An 18,811-nucleotide genomic window follows, 5' to 3' on the forward strand; every position below is an offset into this window, starting at 1 on the left:
GAAGAGCAGGCACCAGTGCAGAAGGTAGACTGTGGAGCCAGAGGAGAGCTAGAAGGAGGAGACTCAGAACAGCATGCTGAGAAGAAATGGAGGGAAACTGGGAGGAGGCAGGAGAGGGGATGGAAGGAGGGGTTTGCAGAATGCGCCTAAGATGTACTTGGGGCTGGGAGGGCTCTGATGAGCAGCTAAGCATTCAGTGAAGCAAGAAACTTCCCATGAGTGTTAGGACTCCCATGAGACCCCTCTGGAGAGGGAAGCCTGGTCTTGAGAACAAGCGCCTGGCTTTGGAGGTGGGAAAGGGAACCCTTTCCTGAGACCAGCAATTGGGAGAACAGACGGGGGAACAAGGAGTTTCTGAGGAGAGGGCTGATGGGGAAGGGGGAGCTCACGCCAGCTGGTCTCCATCTAGAGTTGGTCAGTCACAGGGGTGGAGTGGGAGGGAAGTCGATCTGGCAGGGGTATTTGAACTCTTCCCCAGGAGCTGCCCTCCTGTACCTATTGCCCTGGTTCCTTCCCACTTCTAGTCTGCCCATTGCACCCACCATGCCTCACCCACCCTACCCACTGGGCTTGGCCTTAGGGAGGGGGAGGCCAGGCCTCAGGCCCCTGGCCCCTACACTCCCCGCTCCCCCATCAGGTTCTCTGTGGCTATAAGGGGACTTCCCTGGAGCCACGTTGGTGAACCTAGGACCCGGACCCTGACCAGGCCACAGGCTCCCCTCTTCCGTGTGGAGGGGAGAATAAGGAGAAAAGATCCCGGAGACGCTGGCTGGGGAATTTCCAGGAAGGGAGCTCCAAGCCCCAACCCATGGCATTAACAAGTGATGGACTTCAGCGATAACGCCAGACGCGCCTAGAGACCTCCCACCCAGCCAGCGCGCAGGATGGGGGAGCCTGAGGCCCTGCGAGGCCTCGCTGCAGGTTTCAGTCAGGAACCAGCACCCACGGGCCTGGGCTGGTGCTCTTCCTCTTTCTTTCTCTCCTTGTGGCCAGGAACAGCGTTCACTTCCCACTTGAGAGAGGGCCTGCCACTGTGCTGTGCCTCGCTTGAAGTGCGGAGGTGGGGCCGTGGGTTCCTCTGGGGTTCCTCGATGCGTCTGAGCTCTAAGCCCCAGGCACTTGGTTCATACCTCAGCCTAATCTGTGGTTTATAATTATTTATGAGTCTGGCTTCCCCACTGAACTGTGAGCTCCTCCAGGCAGACAAACTCTTACTCATCTTTCGATCCCCAGTGCTGGCTGAAGGTGGGCACTAAATCCATACTGGGATGATTGGATGGGCGGGGGGGTGGTTGGGAAGGGGAGGATGCCTCCATAATGGGGCTCCAGGGGTCAGCAGATGTACCTCTTTCTTCCCTCCCAAGTTCAGAGCAAATGGAGAAGTCAAACAGGAGACAGACAGATGGACACCCCGACTCCTGTGAGCGGGGGTGGGACAAGAGGCCAGATCTCAGAGGCAGTGGTGACCAGCCACACCCCACTGTCCCAGCTGGGGTCATGTTGGCCTTGGGGCCAGCCTTTGCTCTAGAAGGGGCGGGAGAGTGACCGGGAAGGCTCCCCTAGTGGCTTGTAGGTGGTCAGGCCTTCATGGAGCCCCTGTCCTTTCCCAGCCGGGAAAGCTCTGGACTTCAGCATACACTGAGCAACCACAGCTGCCGTCAGCCAGACACTTGGAGTAGCTGAGCCTGTATATTCCTCACGATGACCCTGTAAAGGAGGTGGCGTTGGTCCCGCTCTACAGTCAGCCACCGTGACTCAAAGAAGTTGTCATTGTTCGGCTCCCCTTTCCTACCAGGGGGTCTGACTCAGTCCAGTGGCACAAACAGCCCAGTGCTGTGTCCCCAGCCCTTGGGATGTCAGGATGAGATAAGAGCTCTGTCACACTCAGTGAACAGTGAACCACACTGGGTTCAGCCCACACGGGTGGTTTCTGGGGCTGACGCTCTGGCCCATTCTCCCCATTGGAGCTGTTTCTACGTTATCCTAGGATACCACTCTGGAGTCTTCCCAGCCTCTGCGTCATCATCCCTAGGTAAGAAACCAGCACCTTAGAAGGCCCTCGAGCTCTTCCTAGCGCAGCTCCAGCCTCCCTGTTCACATCATCCCCTGCACCACGGCCCCCACCTGCCTTCCTTGGGCATGTCCTGCCACTCTGCAGCTGACCTCTTTCTCACCCTTTGCCACCTGGCTCAAACCAGCCTCAGGGACTCCTCAGCACATGTCCCTTTGCATCTTCGGCTCTTAGGTCGCTTCACCTTGATTCAAGGGATCTGGGCACATTCTGGCTCCCCTACCAGTCTCAGCTTCTCTGTGGGAACCATGTCCCTTCTGACCTGGGGCACCAGAGGAAAGGTATGTGGCAGCCCTGGGCTCAGAGCCGCCTGCACCTGGAGGGCTGCAGCCCAGCCTCTGCTCCCCACACCCACACGACATCACTGGCCCAGATGCCACTTGGCTTGTGAGAGACAGCAGACAAGGCTAAGTGGCCCCCAGGACAGCTGAGTGATGCCAGGCAGGCGCCTGGCACATCTCCTACAGGAAAACAGTTTCCTTCCTCTTAATAACAATCATTAAGGGGCCTGCGCCTGACACACCTCAGCCAGAGGCAGGGCTTGGGTCTGCCTGGAAAGCCCCATCACCCTGGGCCACCATCCCTAGGCCCAGCCCCAAGGCCAGAAGCCACCTGTCTGCCCTCCCATTGCCCTTGACAAACTCAGCTCACAGGGAGGGGCTGCCTAGGGAGGGGCAGCTGGTCACAAAGCCCTGGGGGATTGTATTTGATTTGCACAAATGTATTATGAGATGTCGGGGATCCACTGGTACCCTTTGCCCTTCAACTAAGTCTTCCTGCCCCCGTCCCTCTCTGTTGGGCTCCCTGTACACAGCCCCAGCACCACAATGCGGAGTCTGACTCAAGGACTATCCCACTGCCCAGACACACATGCACACACAGGTCCACGCACACTGCTGTGCCACGCAGGCACACAAACATCACAGACTGGATGTGCACACACAGGCACAGGTACACCTATATATATTTAGTCAAACCATATGAAATTGACAATATTCAATGGTTTCTTATGTACAAAAATGGAATCTAGTACAAACTTGGGCATCGGAAGAGGTATATCAAAATACAGAGCCAAGTGTGTACACCTGTGCCTTATTTACAATAGCCAAAGGGAAGCAACCCAGGCTGGGCAACAGAGCCAGACTAAAAAAAAAAATGGTTACAATAGCAGATTTTGGCTTGGCGCAGTGGCTCACACCTGTAATTTCAAGACTTTGGGAGGTGGAGGGAAAAGCATCACTTGAGGCCAGGAGTTTGAGAGTAACCTGAGCAACAGAGACCCATCTCTAGTTTTTTTTTGGGGGACGGAGCCTTGCTCTGTCACCCAGGCTGGAATGAAATGGTGCAATCTCAGCTCACTGCAACCTCCACCTCCTGGGTTCAAGTGATTCTCTTGCCTAAGCCTCCTGGTAGCTAGGATTACAGGTGCTCACCACCATGCCTGGTTAATCTTTGTATGTTTCGTAGAGACAGGGTTTCATCGTGTTGGCCAGGCAGCCTCCCAAACTGCTGGGATTACAGGCATGAGCCACCGTGCCCGGGCCACTAATTATTTTTTAAAGGCAAATTTTATGTGTATTTTACCACAATTAAAGGATACAAAGCCAAAGGCATGTAGCTGAAATAGATGTATACACACTCATTGCAGAATAAACACAACTAACTCAGCAGCATGCAAACGGGCCTCCCTCCCCCTGGGAGCACTTCTCCCACCTCCATAAGGCCCTGGTAGGTCCTCCTCTTCAAACAAATCTGGAGATAAGGCCCTAATGAGGGCCCTGCCACCTCAGCTGCCCCCGCAGTTCATTACCCTCCCACAATCTGGCTTCGTTTGCTCAAACTCCTACCCCTCTTGCAGCCTCCTCACCCCCAGGGAAGGGCCTTCTTGGCATGCCTGGTGCTCCTGCACCTGGAGTGGGATAGGGTGGGCCATAACTCCTGACCTGTGGCCCCCCGCACCTCCCCAGGCCCTTCATTTGTAGGGTCCTCAAAGACATAGCCCCAGTCCTGTTTATCTTTGGTCCTAGGGCTCAGCTCAACTCGAGGAGCCTCTAAATCCCACCAACCTCCCTCCCACTATGCATGTGTAAAGTTCTTTGGACACGGAAGACCCTGTGTTCTGGACATGATGGCAGACCAGATGAACCAAGTATGCTTAGTGCTAAACAGGGCTGCGAGACACGCCTTTAGGTCTCCAGCACTCCCCATTGTCCTCCCTGGACCTCATACCTCTGTAGAAAGGTGGTGACCACTTCTGCCTAGCCTGGCTCCCCAGTTGCAGCTGCCACCTGCTCACCCTCTTCCCCAGAGCAAAGCTGCTCACCGTCCTCCCAAGGACACGCAGTACATGCTCTGGGATTTTGGTCTTTGCTGGGGCAGGGGTCAGAAATCTGCCTGCCCCGTTTGCCTCCTGGCCTTGCAGTTTCTGAAATAAGCTTTCAACCATTTTAATACTCAGCCCTGGAGGAAGGGAGGAAGGCTGGGGTCTGGCTGCCACCAGGCCAAGAATACCCCTGGAGTCAAGGGTGTTGCAAGCACAGCCATCTGGAACAGTGTGTCTTGGGTGGGCCTTAGTCCACTGCCCACAGTACACTGAGCACTTGTTTAAAAACCCAGGAATTCTAGGTTACAGTGAGCTATGATCACACCACTGCTCTCTCTAGCCTGGGTGACGGAGCAAGATTGTGTCTCAATTAAAAAAGAAAAATGGCCAGGTGTGGTAGCTCACACCTGTAATCTCAGCGCTTTGGGAGGCTGAGACAGGAGGATCACTTGAGTCCAGGAGTTCAAGACCAGCCTGGACAATATAGTGAGATTCCATCTCTACCAAAAATTTAAATATTAGCAAAGCATAGAAGCTCACGTAATCCTAGCTACTTAGGAGGCTGGGGAGGGAGGATCACTTGAGTCCAGAAAAACTGAGGCACAGCTATCGTGAGCTGTGGTTGCACACTGCACTCCAGCCTGGGTGACAGAGAAAGACCCTGTCTCAAAAAGAAAAAGACGCCGGACTCAGTGGCTTACTCCTGGTAATCCCAGCACTTTGGGAGGCCGAAGCGGGCAGATCACCTGAGGTCAGAAGTCAAGACCAGCCTGACCAACATGGTGAAATCCTGTCTCTACTAAAAATGCAAAATTTAGCCAGGTGTGGTGGTACGTGCCTGTAGTGCAGTTACTCGGGAGGCAGAGGCAGAAGAATTGTTTGAACCTGGGAGCCAGAGGTTGCAGTGAGCTGAGAATCATGCCACTGCACTCCAGGCTGGGCGACAGAGCAAAACTCTGTCTCAAAAAAAAAAAAAAAAAAAAGAAAGACAAGTTCCAGAAGCCACGGAGACCTTCTGGATGAAAATCTCCAGGTGGGTGGAGCCCACCGATCTGCATTTCATCACCTCTCACCATCCCTGGGGTCAGGGTGAGAGCCACTGCTTTAGGTTCCTGCAGGACAGTTCCAAGTGGGGGTGGGAGAGAGCCAGGGGGCTGTGAGAACCACAGTTAAGATGGTGGAGAGTAGTAGGACGATTATAGGAGCAAAAAGAGGGCTGGCTGTGGGATAGATAGGTGTTGATGTCCTTGGATATTCCATGTGATGCTCGTTCAGCTCCCATCTAGGGCCTTGCGCACGTGATCCAAGGCATGTGCTATCCACCATGGTAAGTGGATGGTCTCTAAATCAGCATTTGGGTGATTTATGGTCACGGCTAGTCTCTAAATCAGCATCTGGGTGAGTTTATGCAGATGGATTTGATGAAAATTCGTTATCTGCCTGTGTCAGCCCGCAGTCTCTGTCTATGAGACAGTTGTCAGTCTGTCTGTCTGCATACCTGCTTGTGTGTTCACATCTTTTCCTGGGTGTCTTGAGTTGCTCACCCCCCTGGAGTGTGTATGTGTGTGTGTGTGTGCGTGTGTATGTGTGTATTCCTGTCCACACCTGGGCCCCTCTCAGCTATAATTCAACCTCTGTGGGTCTCAGGAAGTCAGTGAGACTTGCTAGGAGCCTGGTGGGGACAGGGCGGCATTGCTGGGGAAGGAAGAGAGAGGGAGGCAGGAGTGTGCATGGAGGGCCTGGCACTGTCGCTTCCTGGGTAGGCGAGTCCCAACACAGGCAGACAGGTGGGGCTGACCTGACAGGTTCCAGAGGCCAGGGGCAATGGGGCGGAGCGTGGCTCTGACTTAGGGTGGCAACAGTTTGGGGGCCCTGCCACACACGGAGTGAGCGGGCAGGCAGGCAGGAGGCAGTTCTACTGCTCTCTTCTTCCTGCTGCAGCCAGCCCAGCATGCAGGCCATGGGGCCTGCCGGTGGGTGAGGCAGCCGCAAGGCAGGCATGTTTGGAGGCTCAGTGCAAGGGGGCCTGGGAGCCCAGGGCATGGCGGGGCCCCTGCGGGGTCGGGTGGAGGAGCTGAAGCGGCCGTGGTGGCGGGAGAGCTCACCGCTGGTGCTGAGGCACAGTGAGGCGGCCCGGCTGGCGGCCGACGCCCTCCTGGAGAGGGGTGAGGCTGCCTACCTGCAGGTCATCTCCGAGGAGCGTGAGCTGCCCTTCTTGAGCGCCCTGGATGTGGACTACATGACCAACCACGTGCGCGGGGGCCCTGAACTCAGCGAGGCCCAGGGACAGGAGGCCTCGGGGCCAGACCGTCTCAGCCTGCTCTCCGAAGTCACCTCAGGCACTTACTTCCCCATGGCCTCTGATATAGATCCCCCGGATCTGGACCTGGGCTGGCCGGAGGTGCCACAGGCCACGGGCTTCAGCCCCACCCAGGCCGTGGTCCACTTCCAGAGGGACAAGGCCAAGAATATTAAGGACCTGCTGCGCTTCCTCTTCAGCCAGGCCCGCACGGTAAGGGCCTCATCTCTTCATCGCTCATCTTACAGAGGAGGAAACTGAGGCCCAGAGAGGGAAGGGACCAGCCCAAGGCCACACAGTGACTTAGGGGCAGAATGAGAACCAGTACCTCTGGCACTGTTAGATCGAAAGCTCCTAGAAGGGGGCACCCCTTATTTACCTTGGCAAGTGCCTGGTACCCAAGAGTAGTATGGATGAGCATAGAACAGGGCATGGGCGTCAGGGACTCCACAGCCCCTCTGAAATGCTAGTGAAATGGTGCAGGTTGGAGGGAGGAGTCCTCTCTGCATCTTTACCTTGGAAGATGGTCCACTCCTTTATCAGATTCCCAGAAAGTTTTATGGTTCCCGCACTAAGAACTCCAACCTTGGGGAACATCTGAGCCACCTCCTTAACTTATAGAAGAGGAAACAACCCAGAGAGGGGCTTGGGACTTGCCCAGGGAGGTCCAGATGGTGACATAGAGCTCAGGGTTCAGGGAGACAGGGGTCTCCAACTCGGGCCTTGGGGAGCAGTCGTGGCCCTCCTTGCTGGCTCAGGTCCCCAGTTGCTACCTGCCCTCCTGTACCACATCTGCAGCTGGGCCTAAAGAAGGGGAGGGGGCTGGCATGTGGGCCTCTTCCTCATGGCCCCAAGGGCTGGGTTTCGGAACCAAGGAGGAAGGAGGAGAGGAGCTGTTGGGCTCAGTGATGGGGAGCAAGAGCTCAGGAGAAAGAGAACTGGGAGGGCAGGTAGGGTGGTCAGCACCCAGGAAGGCTCCGGCCACACACAAGCATAGCTTCACTTCTGGAGCCCTGGCTTCCAGCTCAGGAGACAAGGTAATGGACAGGATGACCCCTGGCAGGGTTGGAGGTAGGGTTAGGCTCCTGCTGCAGAGATGGGAAACCAGGATACTGGGATCCCACTGGTACTTCTAGAGTCTCCCTGGCAAGCCTGCCTGTGCCCCAGGCAGGGCAGGGCCAGGCCTGATTGGCATCGGGAATGGGGTTATTAGTGAGGCTGTTGCTGTTGTCCTCACTCCTGCCTCTTTGATCTTTCCTGCCTGTCCTTGTTCCCCCACCCCTGGCCGGGCCTGTGCTGTGAACTAGGGCATCACCCAGTGCCCCGCCTCCTCAGCCCCCATTTAGACCCCTCTATGCTGGGACAGGAGCCAGCTTCAAGCACTGGGCTGTCACGACTCCTAGTAACCTTGGGAAATGCTGCATTTCCCTGCAGCCTAGTGTTTATGGAGCTCTGTTATGTCTTGAGCATTTTCACATTTAGTTCCCCATAAGTCTGAGATATGGCTATCATTATCTCCATTTAACAGATGAGGAAGTTGAGGCTTCTAGAGGTGAAGCGACTCACCCAAAGCTGTATCTCTAGGAAGAGTCCAGGTTTGAACCCAGTTCTGTCTGGCTCCAGAGCTGGAGTGTTGTGCTCTGTACCTCCTGCCTCTCCGCCCTGCCTAGGAGAGGAGATTCTCACAGCAGATATATGCCATGAGAAGAAAGGTCAGCTGGGAGCTTGGAGGTGCCAGGGGGGCTTCAAGGGCCTCTTTGAGGCAGCCCTTTATATGGGATGGAAGCACAAGGCCCAGTTGAGCCCTCAACTGAGCAAAAAACTTGGATCCATTCGCATGGGTGCAAGTGAAGGGGTCTGCAGTGTAAGGGACCATACCAGACCTTTGTGGCTTCACAGGGAAACTGAGGCAGGGTTAGGAAAGGGCAGTGAAGACCCCAGTAAGTGGCTCGTAGCCCTGACCCTGAAGAAGGGAGCCTCAAATAGTCCCTGGGCTGGAGTTTGTGGGGGGAGTGCAAGGAGCTTGCCTGGGAATTGGAATCTGGGTTCTGCTTCTCATTGCCTCACTGCTGTTCCATCTGGGGCTCAGTGCAGAGAGGGGATTGGACTAACACAGCTGATCCACAGTCATCTTTGTTTTTTTTTTTTTTTTTGAGATGGAGTTTTGCTTTTGTTGCCCAGGCTGGAGTGCCATGGCAGAATCTCGGCTTACCGCAACCTCTGCCTCTCAGGTTCAAGCGATTCTTCTGCCTCAGCCTACTGAGTAGCTGGGATTATAGGCATGTGTCACCATGCCTAGCTAATTTTATGTATTTTTAGTAGAGACAGGGTTTCTCCATGTTGGTCAGGCTGATCTCAAACTCCTGACCTCAGGTGATTCACCCGCCTTGGCCTCCCACAGTGTTGGGGTTACAGGCATGAGCTGCCATGCCCAGCCCACAGTCATCTTTGAGAATTTGATGACAGACAACACTCGGTGCATGGAAAGATTCACAGAAATGCTTTCAAACAGCTAGGGGTTCAAGACAGTCAAATCTGGGCTGGGATTTGACTGTAATTCTAGCACTTTGGGAGGCTGAGGTGGGCAGATCACTTGAGGTCAGGAGTTTGAGACCAGCCTGGCCAACATAGTAGGATGTTTTATCTCTACTAAAAACACAAAAAATCAGCTGGGCATGGTGGTGGATACCTATAATTCCAGCTACTCGGGAGGCTGAGGCACGAGAATCATTTGAACCCGGAAGGCAGAGGTTGCAGTGAGCCAAGATCGCACCACTGCACTCCAGCCTGGGTGACAGAGCAAGACAGACACTGACTTTTTTAAAAAAGAAGACAGTCAAATGTCCCTGTGCCCAAGTTAAGAAGCCCTGGGCTAGGTCACCGCTAAGAGCCCTTCCTGTTCACTTGCTCTTGAAGGCTCTGGCCTCCTGATTTTCAGTCCTGCGCTCTTTTCCCAGGGTAAAGCTTCCTGCCCCAGGCTTGGCTGGATGTGGGCAGTGCCCTGGGCAGACCAGTGCTGAGCTTTCTTGCACTTCTCCCCACCCAGGTGGTCGCTGTGGTGATGGACATATTCACAGACATGGAGCTTCTGTGTGACCTCATGGAAGCCTCCAGCCGCCGTGGTGTCCCTGTGTACCTGCTCCTGGCCCAGGAGTACCTGAGGCACTTCCTGGAGATGTGCTACAAGATGGACCTCAATGGGGGGCACCTGCCGGTCAGTGAGGACCAAGGGCAGTAACTGGGGGTGAGGGCGGGGAGTCAGGGAGGGTGGAGGAGCCAGTGGGTGGCCATCAGCACTGGGGGGCAATGGGAGTGGGGGGTTCCCTTAGCTCTCTGGGGTTAGAGGCCCCATGGGGCAGAGACATGGCTTGAGCCTCACTCTCTTAAGCTCACCCCAGCCTCCCTCCACCCAGAACATGCGTGTGCGGAGCACGTGTGGGGACACATACTGCAGCAAGGCTGGCCGTCGCTTCACTGGGCAAGCCCTGGAGAAGTTCATCTTCATCGACTGTGAGCAGGTGGTGGTGGGCAGCTACAGGTGAGCAGGCTCGAGGGGATGAGAGGGGCCTGGGGCTGCGCCACGGGCTGGCAGCTGTGGGCTTCCCTCCACTCACCCACCCTTTCGGATCCAGACTGAGCAACTCACGTGCCAGGCATGGCGCCGGGCTCAGGAGAGGGTGTGGGGCAAGTCAGCCCCGGAGGAGCTCACTCTAGGGGAATGATCCCTTTAATACCCTTGGGATAGAAAGTGACTATTAGCTGGGCTCTTTGGCTCACACCTGTAATCCCAGCACTTTGGGAGGGCAAGGTGGACAGATCATGAGGTCAAGAGATGGTGACCATCCTGGCCAACATTGTGAAACCCCGTCTCTACTAAAAATACAAAAATTAGCCAGGCGTGGTGGTGCACTCCTGTAGTCCCAGCTACTTGGCAGGCTGAGGCAGGAGAATCACTTGAACCCAGGAGGCAGAGGTTGCAGTGAGCTGAGATCACGCCACTGTACTCCAGCCTGGGGACAGAGGGAAACTCTGTCTCATAAAAAAAAAGAAAGAAAGAAAATGACGTGCACATTGAACTGGAGCAACTTCAGGGAACCCTCCCCAAGTCCATTTTACAGGTGGGGAAGTTGGGGCCCTGAGGACAGCTGTGTGCCCAGGCCCATTAAGCAGGGCTAGAGCAAGCAGACTCTGGAGTCACAGCTCTGCCCCTTTGCTGTGAGCCCTCATGGTGGTGGGGTTTGGGTCCAGCGTGCTGGACCTGGTATGTGTCCCTGGCTGTGACTTCTGCTGATCCCCAGGGTCTTGTACTTTGCCTCCTGACCCCCCGTACCTCTGCCCCAGCTTCACCTGGCTTTGCAGCCAGGCCCACACTAGCATGGTCCTGCAGCTGAGGGGCCGCATCGTGGGAGACTTTGACCGGGAGTTCCGCTGTCTGTACGCCGAGTCACGGCCTGTGGAGGGCTTCTGCGGCGGCGAGGAACTGCTGTCTCCCCGGGCACTGCGTCCTCCCCCTGTGGCCCTGGCCTTCGGGCCTGGCATCCCAAGCCCCACATCCTCCCTGCCCTCCAGCAGCAGCCTCAGCAGCATCAAGCGGTCACCACTTATGGGCCGCTCCTCCTACCTCGCTCTACCAGGAGGTGGTGGTTGTAGTGACACGGGTATGGGGTCCTCGTCCCTGGACCCCACCGGCCGTGAGGCCAGTGACCAGGCCTCCCTGTATCGACAGCTGTCAGACCCTAACCACGGCTCCCCTCCTGGGCTGTACAGGGCCAACCTGGGCAAACTAGGGGCATACCCATGGTCCCAATCCTCCCCTGCCCTCAACCACAATAGTACCAGCCCCTTGACCTTGGCAGTGGGGTCACCTCTGCTTCCTCGCTCCCGGCCCCTCCTCCAGTTCCATCGGGGTGTCCCAGCTCTGTCCCGGTTCCCAGATAATGGGCTCCCAGGAAGCCAAGACCCTACCCCCCTGCGGGGTCGATGGGTACCTGGCACAGCCCTGGAGACAGTGGAGGAGAAGGAGAAGAAAGCATCTCCGAGTCAGAGTCGTGGCCAGCTGGATCTCCTTGGCCCCTTCCCCAGAGCCCGAGAAGTGGGAGACCCTGACTCTGGGGTTACCCCCACCTCAGGCCCCCTTCAGCCTGGACAGCAGGCCCCAGAGGACAGGAGGGTATCCCCAAGCCAGGCACACAGCCAGCTGGATCTCCTCCCCCGAGCCCTGGGTACTGGGGGTGCCCCTGAGGCATGTTCCCCCAGACCTGGTGATCGGGTCCTGGAGGACAGAAGGCTGTCCCTAAATCATAGCCATAGCCAGTTGGACCTCCTGGTACAATACCCCAAGGCCCAGGGCTCTAGGGTGCCTTTTGAAGCCAGCTCCTCAGCAAGACCTGCCAGACAGAATCCAGATGAGCGACGGCAGACCCTGGGGCACAGCCAGCTGGACCTCATTACAAAGTTCGGCCCATTCCGGAGTGAGGGGCCTGGGCCCAGTGGTCTCCCGATACCAAGCCCTGCTCGCACAGCTGGGGTGGGGTCTGGGGATGAGAAACGACTAACCCTCGGCCACAGCAAGCTGGACCTCATCACCAAGTATCATCAGTTGCAGGGGGCCAGGCAGGGACCTGAGCCTGGCCTCCTTGGGAGTCCCAAGGGTGGCCTTCTCAATGATGGTAACAATGACCTGGTGAAGGATGAGAAACGGATGACCCTGGGCCACAGCAAACTGGACCTCATCACTAGGTACAACAAGTCCAAGTTCAGGCAGCTCCGAAGCCGCTTTGAGTCCTAGCTGGAGGGTGTGCAGGGGTGCACTGGCCAGGTCAGGCCCCTCCTCTATCCATTGAGACTCTGGACACTCAGGACCCAGACTGGGGAAGGGAGGTGTCTAGAAGCCCAGGTCAGACACACTCTCTGGGCTCAAGATTCTTGCACACACACACACACACACACACACACACACCCTGATCAGTATCTTCTTGGATCTAGGCTGTGTTTCCAGCCCTGTGCTGGAAATACTATAGAGCTGACAGGTGGCTCAGACTCTGAACTGGGGACAGAGATGAAATGCACAAGCTGCTGGAGAACAGGTTAACCAGTGACAGAGGGTGTTAGAAAACAAAGGGCAGAGACTCATGGAGAAGGTGGAGTAGTCAGCAAAGTTTCTTAGAGGAGATGGAGGTGGCCTTTGAGCTAGGCCTTGAAGGATGGGGAGGTTTTGGACAGAGGGAAAAGAGAAATTTTTGGTGGAGGGAATCAGGGGAAGAGATGCCCAAGAGAGGACTGAGTGAGCGGGTCTGAGGTGAGCGAGGGAGGAGGAGCAGCAGATGTGGATACCCAAACACACACACACACACACACACACACACACTCTCTCTCTCTCTCTCTCTCTCTGTCTCTTACACACACGCATCATCGTCATCATTGTCGCCATCATCATCTTGCTGAGTGTCTCTTGAAGTACAAGTTGTGACAGGTCATGGGCCATTTTCCTGAACTTACCACCTGTCCAGGACAGTAAACATGATGTACATCAATAAAGGCAGATTTTACTGTGACTCACAGTGCCTGATGTATCCTGAACTTTGGGGAGTTATGGAAAGGGCACCCTTCAGGCCAATAATGGGGAGCCCCCTGGACGAGGGTGAATGCTGAAGGAGGAAATGGGGGAGTCCAGGGTCTCCAGGCTACCACTGTGACATTTTGAGAGAACCTGGGGCTTTTGCAGATTCTACAAAATGTGGGGCAAGTTCATCCTGGCCAACCGTGCAGCAGGGCCCTTGGTCCTCCGTCACTACCTCGGGACAAGTTGGCTGCTGAGTGATAGAGCCCGTGCGAGAGGCATATCGTGGAAGCCAACCAGCACCCACATCTTTGCCCACCCTGGACCCCTGTCCACCCTCTCCCTGAGCCCCTGCTTGATCCGTCCTCCCCTCTCTCCAGCACCTGCAGCCTGGCTGCCTTTCCCTCTGTCGCTGCACCTCCTTCTCCCTCCTGGAACTCTCTCTATGGGTAGCCTCTTCCAGTCCATTCCAGTCTTCAGCCCCTCATCTCATTCCTCAGCTCTCCACTTCCACGCTGGGCTCCAGACAGAGACTTCCGTCATGCGAGGCACAGCTGGACTCATCACTCTCCCCAAACCACCCCTTCCTCCGGCTTCACTTCGATCAATACCTCCATCATCAACCCTTCTTCTGCGAGACATCCCTGGCCCCTCCTCTCCCTCACGCCTCACCTCTGAGCAGCCAGAGGTCTAGGTCGATGACAGCTCCTAAAACGCTCCTGAATAAATAATGAATAAGAGAACGCGAGCGGGCTGGGGGTGGGGCCAGGCGGGGTCGGCCGGAGACCGGACGTAGGAGGGCCGCATGCGTGAGCTCTCCCGGAAGTCTCCCCGGGCGGAAGTGGAAACGGAAACCTTTCTAGGGAGTCTGAGGTTCAGTCGTCGCGTGTCGAGCTTGCGGTTATTTGGTGAGCTGGTGTGACGGGAGCCTGGAGGGGTCACCTCCCGTCCTGGGTCGGGAGGGGTGGGGGTCTGAGGATTCAGGGCCGGAGTGCCTGGCGGGGTGCAGTGGGCAGGACTCGAGGGCGGAGAGGCCCGGAGGCCGACAGGGGCGGGGTCGCGGCGGGGCCCGAGAGGCGGAGGCTGGCAGGAAAGGATCCGCAGGCCTTGAACTCCCGGCTCCGCCGTCCCCAGGCCTCATGGCGGTCCGAGCGTCGTTCGAGAACAACTGTGAGATCGGCTGCTTTGCCAAGCTCACCAACACCTACTGCCTGGTGGCCATCGGAGGCTCAGAGAACTTCTACAGGTGCGGCGGGAGCCCCGGGGCTCGCGGTGGCGGGGAAGGGTACCTGGGAGTCAAGAGGGCCGGCGGGGTGAGGGTGCCGGCCCTTCCGCCCCGCGACTACCGAGTCCATGTCCCTACAGTGTGTTCGAGGGCGAGCTCTCCGATACCATCCCCGTGGTGCACGCGTCTATCGCCGGCTGCCGCATCATCGGGCGCATGTGTGTGGGTAAGGCAGGTGGAGGACGTCGAGGGAGGGAGTGGGCTCCAGGCACCATTAATCACACCCCCGGAAGGAACCGGGAGTGACCTAGGGATTCCCGGGGTATCATCTATTATCTCTGGGCACTAGAGAATCTCTCAGACCAAGCGTCAGGAGGTCGGGGGCAACCCTCTAGCAAAGGCTACTGGATAATGGTAATACCAAATAATGTAGTGCTTTCACTTGTTCTCATTCCTGCTTTACACACACACACACAGAAACAAAAAACACTGATCTCTAGCTATGCCCTTAGGACTTGAGCAAGTTCTGACAAGGGAGATTGTAGCTTGGTCCTTGGTGTATTTGATGATGGGCATGACCTGGAATTTCGAAATTGAGAGGTGTGTATTTGTAGTTTGTTCATTCTTGTTGCTGTATGGTGTGTTTTGTGTAAGGATTCTGCAGTGTATTCATCCATTCCATCGACAGTACATTTGGGCAGTTTTCACTTTGGTCTAGTAGGAATAGTGCTACTATTTATTTTTAGTGAACACAAACATATTTCTACTGGATATATAATACCTAAGAGTGGCATGGCAGAGTCGCAGATTATGTGACCATTTAGTTAGTAGTAGATGATGCCGGATAATTACCTGAAGTGGTTGATCACGTTACACTCCTGTCTCAGTGTATGAGAGTTAAGTTGCTCCGTACGTCTTTGCCAACACTTGGAATTGATGACTTGTAAAGATTTTAGTCATTCTGGCGGCACGGTGGCTCACACCTGTAATCCCAGCACTTTGGGAGGTCGAGGCAGGTGGATCATCTGAAGTTAGGAGTTTGAGGCCAGCCTTGCCAACATGGTGAAACCCGGTCTTTACAAAAACACAAAAAATTAGCTGTGAGGTGGTGTGCCTTAGTAATCTCAGCTACTCAGGAGGGTGAAGCAGAATTGCTTGAACTCGGGATGCAGAAGTTGCAGTGAGCCGAGATTGCACCATTGCATTCCAGCCTAGGTGACAGAGACTGTCTCAGAAAAAAAAAAAAGTATCCATTCTGCTATGTGTGTAATATTATCTCAGTTTTTAAGTAGCAAAATACACAACTAATGCCAAGAGCTCTTCCTGTTAGTTCCTGCCTCCCGCTCCCCCCCCCCCCCCGTTGATGATGGTGAAATAGGTAATGTTTGTTGGGACTCCTGGTCGTCTCTGGCCTGGCCTGGCCTGCTGCCCTGGGTGTTGTACAAATCAGTGGGTTGTGGGTTGAAGGGCTGGGCTCTGGGCCTAAAGCTTTCCTGGGAAAGGTGATTGGGCTGGGCTGTTGGGTTGTATCCTCAGCCCCTAAGGCTCAGCAGGCATCTTGTGTATTCATGGTTCACCTTTGCCCCCCACTCTAATTTGGTTTTCTCTAGGGAACAGGCATGGTCTCCTGGTACCCAACAATACCACTGACCAGGAGCTGCAGCACATTCGCAATAGCCTCCCAGACTCAGTGCAAATTCGGCGGGTGGAGGAGCGGCTCTCAGCCTTGGGCAATGTCACCACCTGCAATGACTACGTGGCCTTGGTCCACCCAGACTTGGACAGGGTGAGGCAGCCCAACCTGACCTAAGTGTCACAGGGCCATCCTAGTAATTGGTCTGTCACTGTTCTTTCCTAACAGGCAGGAATTAGGGGTTTCTTCTGTGGTTTCTTTTTATATATGGGTCCTTGAATTTCAGGTACTCATTAGAATAATGATAACAGAGGCCTTATCAGTGTCAGAAAGAAGCTGGGGAGGGTGTGAATCCTTTAGGATTGGGGAGATTGAACCATCCAGTCCTGTAGTGATTGACTGTTGAACTTTTGACTGTGGGTGAGAAGGAAAAAAGTGACATGGAGACCAGCCTCCATGCATGAGTATTAGGGGCTTCACAGCTGGCCCTGACTCTGCTCTAAGTTGTACTTCCTCCTTTCTCTGGGTGAGGCTTTCATATGAGATACACAGGAGAAATGAGGGGTACAGGGAGCCAAGGCCTGGGTGCTTCTGGGCATGGAGAGCCCTGGTTCTGGGGCTGTAAGTTCTGGACCCTGAAAACAATACCTTTAACTGATAGGAGACAGAAGAAATTCTGGCAGATGTGCTCAAGGTGGAAGTCTTCAGACAGACAGTGGCTGACCAGGTGCTAGTAGGAAGCTATTGTGTCTTCAGCAATCAGGGAGGGCTGGTGCATCCCAAGACTTCAGTTGAAGACCAGGATGAGCTGTCCTCTCTTCTTCAGGTCCCCCTTGTGGTAAGCCTTCCTGTTCTGTGAACCCCGTCTCCTGCTGAGGCAGATCCTTTTCCCTTGTGTTTGGGAGTCTGGATCATTACCTGCTGCAGTTTGGGACTGGAACTGCAGGTCAGGGAGGAGCAGGGTTTGGGGAGAGTCCTTACTGAGGAGGGAGAGACTGGTGCTGTGACTCACACTGAGCCCTTCCCTTGGTAGGCAGGCACTGTGAACCGAGGCAGTGAGGTGATTGCCGCTGGGATGGTGGTGAATGACTGGTGTGCCTTCTGTGGCCTGGACACAACGAGCACAGAGCTGTCAGTGGTGGAGAGTGTCTTCAAGCTGAATGAAGCCCAGCCTAGCACCATTGCTACCAGCATGCGGGATTCCCTCATTGACAGGTACCTGGGGTCTCCCCTTTCTTCTGCCCAGGGCTGGGGGTTAACTTGCCTTTTGCAAGTATGGGGAAAAATGTCATCTAGAATGGGAGCCTACCAGTTTGTTCTGGTAGCTTCTCGAGTGTGAGAGCATATCTGCATACTGCTGAGCAGATAGAGCCAGCACATTTTTTTTCAGTTCACTATGACATTAAAAAATTTATTGAGCATTTGCTAATCTTCATCTTTGTGGCTTTGTTCAGGGCTAGCATATTAGAGCAGTAGCTGCTTGAGCAGCTTTTCAGAGCTGATCTGGGGGCGAGGGCCAAGGCAGGCACCTCAAGGGTGAGGCGGGCTTTGTGAAACAGCTACTGACTGTGCACTTTCCTTTCTCTTCAGCCTCACCTGAGTCACCTTCCAAGTTGTTCCGTGGGCTCTTGGCTCTGGACTTTGGCACCTTCTCCATGCTCCGCCCAATCTGTACTGGATGCTGGCAGGGAGGTGGCAGAGAGCTCACTGGGACTGAGTGGCTGGGCACCCAACCCTTTTCCACCTGTGCTCATCGCCTGGATCTATCATCATGCAAAAACCTGCTGTTGTGCTGGCTGACAAGCCCTGTGGCTGCTGGCTGAGGGTTCTGCTGTCCTGTGCCACCCCATTAAAGTGCAGCTCCCTCTGGCCATTCTGAATGTGATGTTTGGGGCCCTCAGCCTGTGTACAATCCCCGCACTCTCCAGTTCCAGCATTCTGGGAAGATAGGGTGGGATGGCCACAATACATACCCAGTTCCCCACCTCTACACACGCCATTCCCTTCACCATCATCAGGATGGGAGGCCTCATCTTGGAACCAGAAACACTCTCCACTACTATTCTCACGTTTTTATTTTCTTTTTGAGGCACGGTCTCACTCTTGTCACCTAGGTAGGAGTGTGGTGACACAATGATGGCTCACTGCAGCTTTGACCTCGGCTCAAGCGATTATCTATCTATCTATCTATCTATCTATCTATCTATCTGTCTGTCTGTCTATCTCATCTATCTAATCTATCTATCAATCATTTATTTAGTAGAAGCAAGGTCTCACTATGTTGCCCAGGTTGGTCTGATACTCCTGAGCTCTAGTGACCTACCCACCGCCTCAGCCTCCCAAAGTGTTGGGATTACAGGCGTGAGCCACGGCCCCCGACTTCTGCTCCAGTCTTCTCTGTCCTTGAAAGGCTGAGAGTTTGTTACTACTTTACTCGGAGCGATGTGAGGCCGCCGTGAGAGCTCTGGGGCATCCAGCTTCTGGGCATTCTAACTATGGAGGATGGAACTTGAAGGTCCTTTCCTGGTCCTGGGTGGGCGTGGGGCGGGGCAGCGGGTTCCCAGAGCCGTATGGGCCTGGGCGCCTTATAGGCAGCGGGGGCGCGGTCCGTCCCTTTGGTGGTTCGGGGCCTCGAAGTGCTGGGGCGGGATTGGCCGGGTGCGTTCGCGGATCCCCGGCCCGGAGCCCGGGATCCAGTCCT

The 18,811-nt window shown here is 55.3% G+C and overlaps 2 protein-coding genes across 2 annotated transcripts; both read left to right on the top strand.

Moving 5' to 3' along the window:
- Positions 1 to 6,271: 6,271 nt before the first annotated feature.
- FAM83C (family with sequence similarity 83 member C) lies at positions 6,272 to 12,592 on the top strand. Its single transcript, XM_002747248.6, has 4 exons — positions 6,272 to 6,906; positions 9,740 to 9,907; positions 10,107 to 10,231; positions 11,035 to 12,592. The coding sequence occupies exons 1-4, from the start codon at positions 6,394 to 6,396 to the stop codon at positions 12,479 to 12,481; spliced, it is 2,253 nt and encodes a 750-aa protein (XP_002747294.4). The 5' UTR covers positions 6,272 to 6,393; the 3' UTR covers positions 12,482 to 12,592.
- Positions 12,593 to 14,101: 1,509 nt separating this feature from the next.
- EIF6 (eukaryotic translation initiation factor 6) lies at positions 14,102 to 17,981 on the top strand. The gene is made up of 7 exons (XM_035298013.3): positions 14,102 to 14,160; positions 14,387 to 14,498; positions 14,618 to 14,703; positions 16,088 to 16,263; positions 16,772 to 16,948; positions 17,144 to 17,325; positions 17,701 to 17,981. Exons 2-7 carry the CDS (start codon positions 14,392 to 14,394, stop codon positions 17,708 to 17,710), a joined length of 738 nt encoding a protein of 245 aa, XP_035153904.2. The 5' UTR covers positions 14,102 to 14,160; positions 14,387 to 14,391; the 3' UTR covers positions 17,711 to 17,981.
- The last annotated feature ends 830 nt before the right edge of the window (positions 17,982 to 18,811 follow it).

Source organism: Callithrix jacchus, chromosome 5, assembly GCF_049354715.1.
Source record: "Callithrix jacchus isolate 240 chromosome 5, calJac240_pri, whole genome shotgun sequence".
In the NCBI taxonomy this organism is placed as follows: domain Eukaryota; kingdom Metazoa; phylum Chordata; class Mammalia; order Primates; family Cebidae; genus Callithrix; species Callithrix jacchus.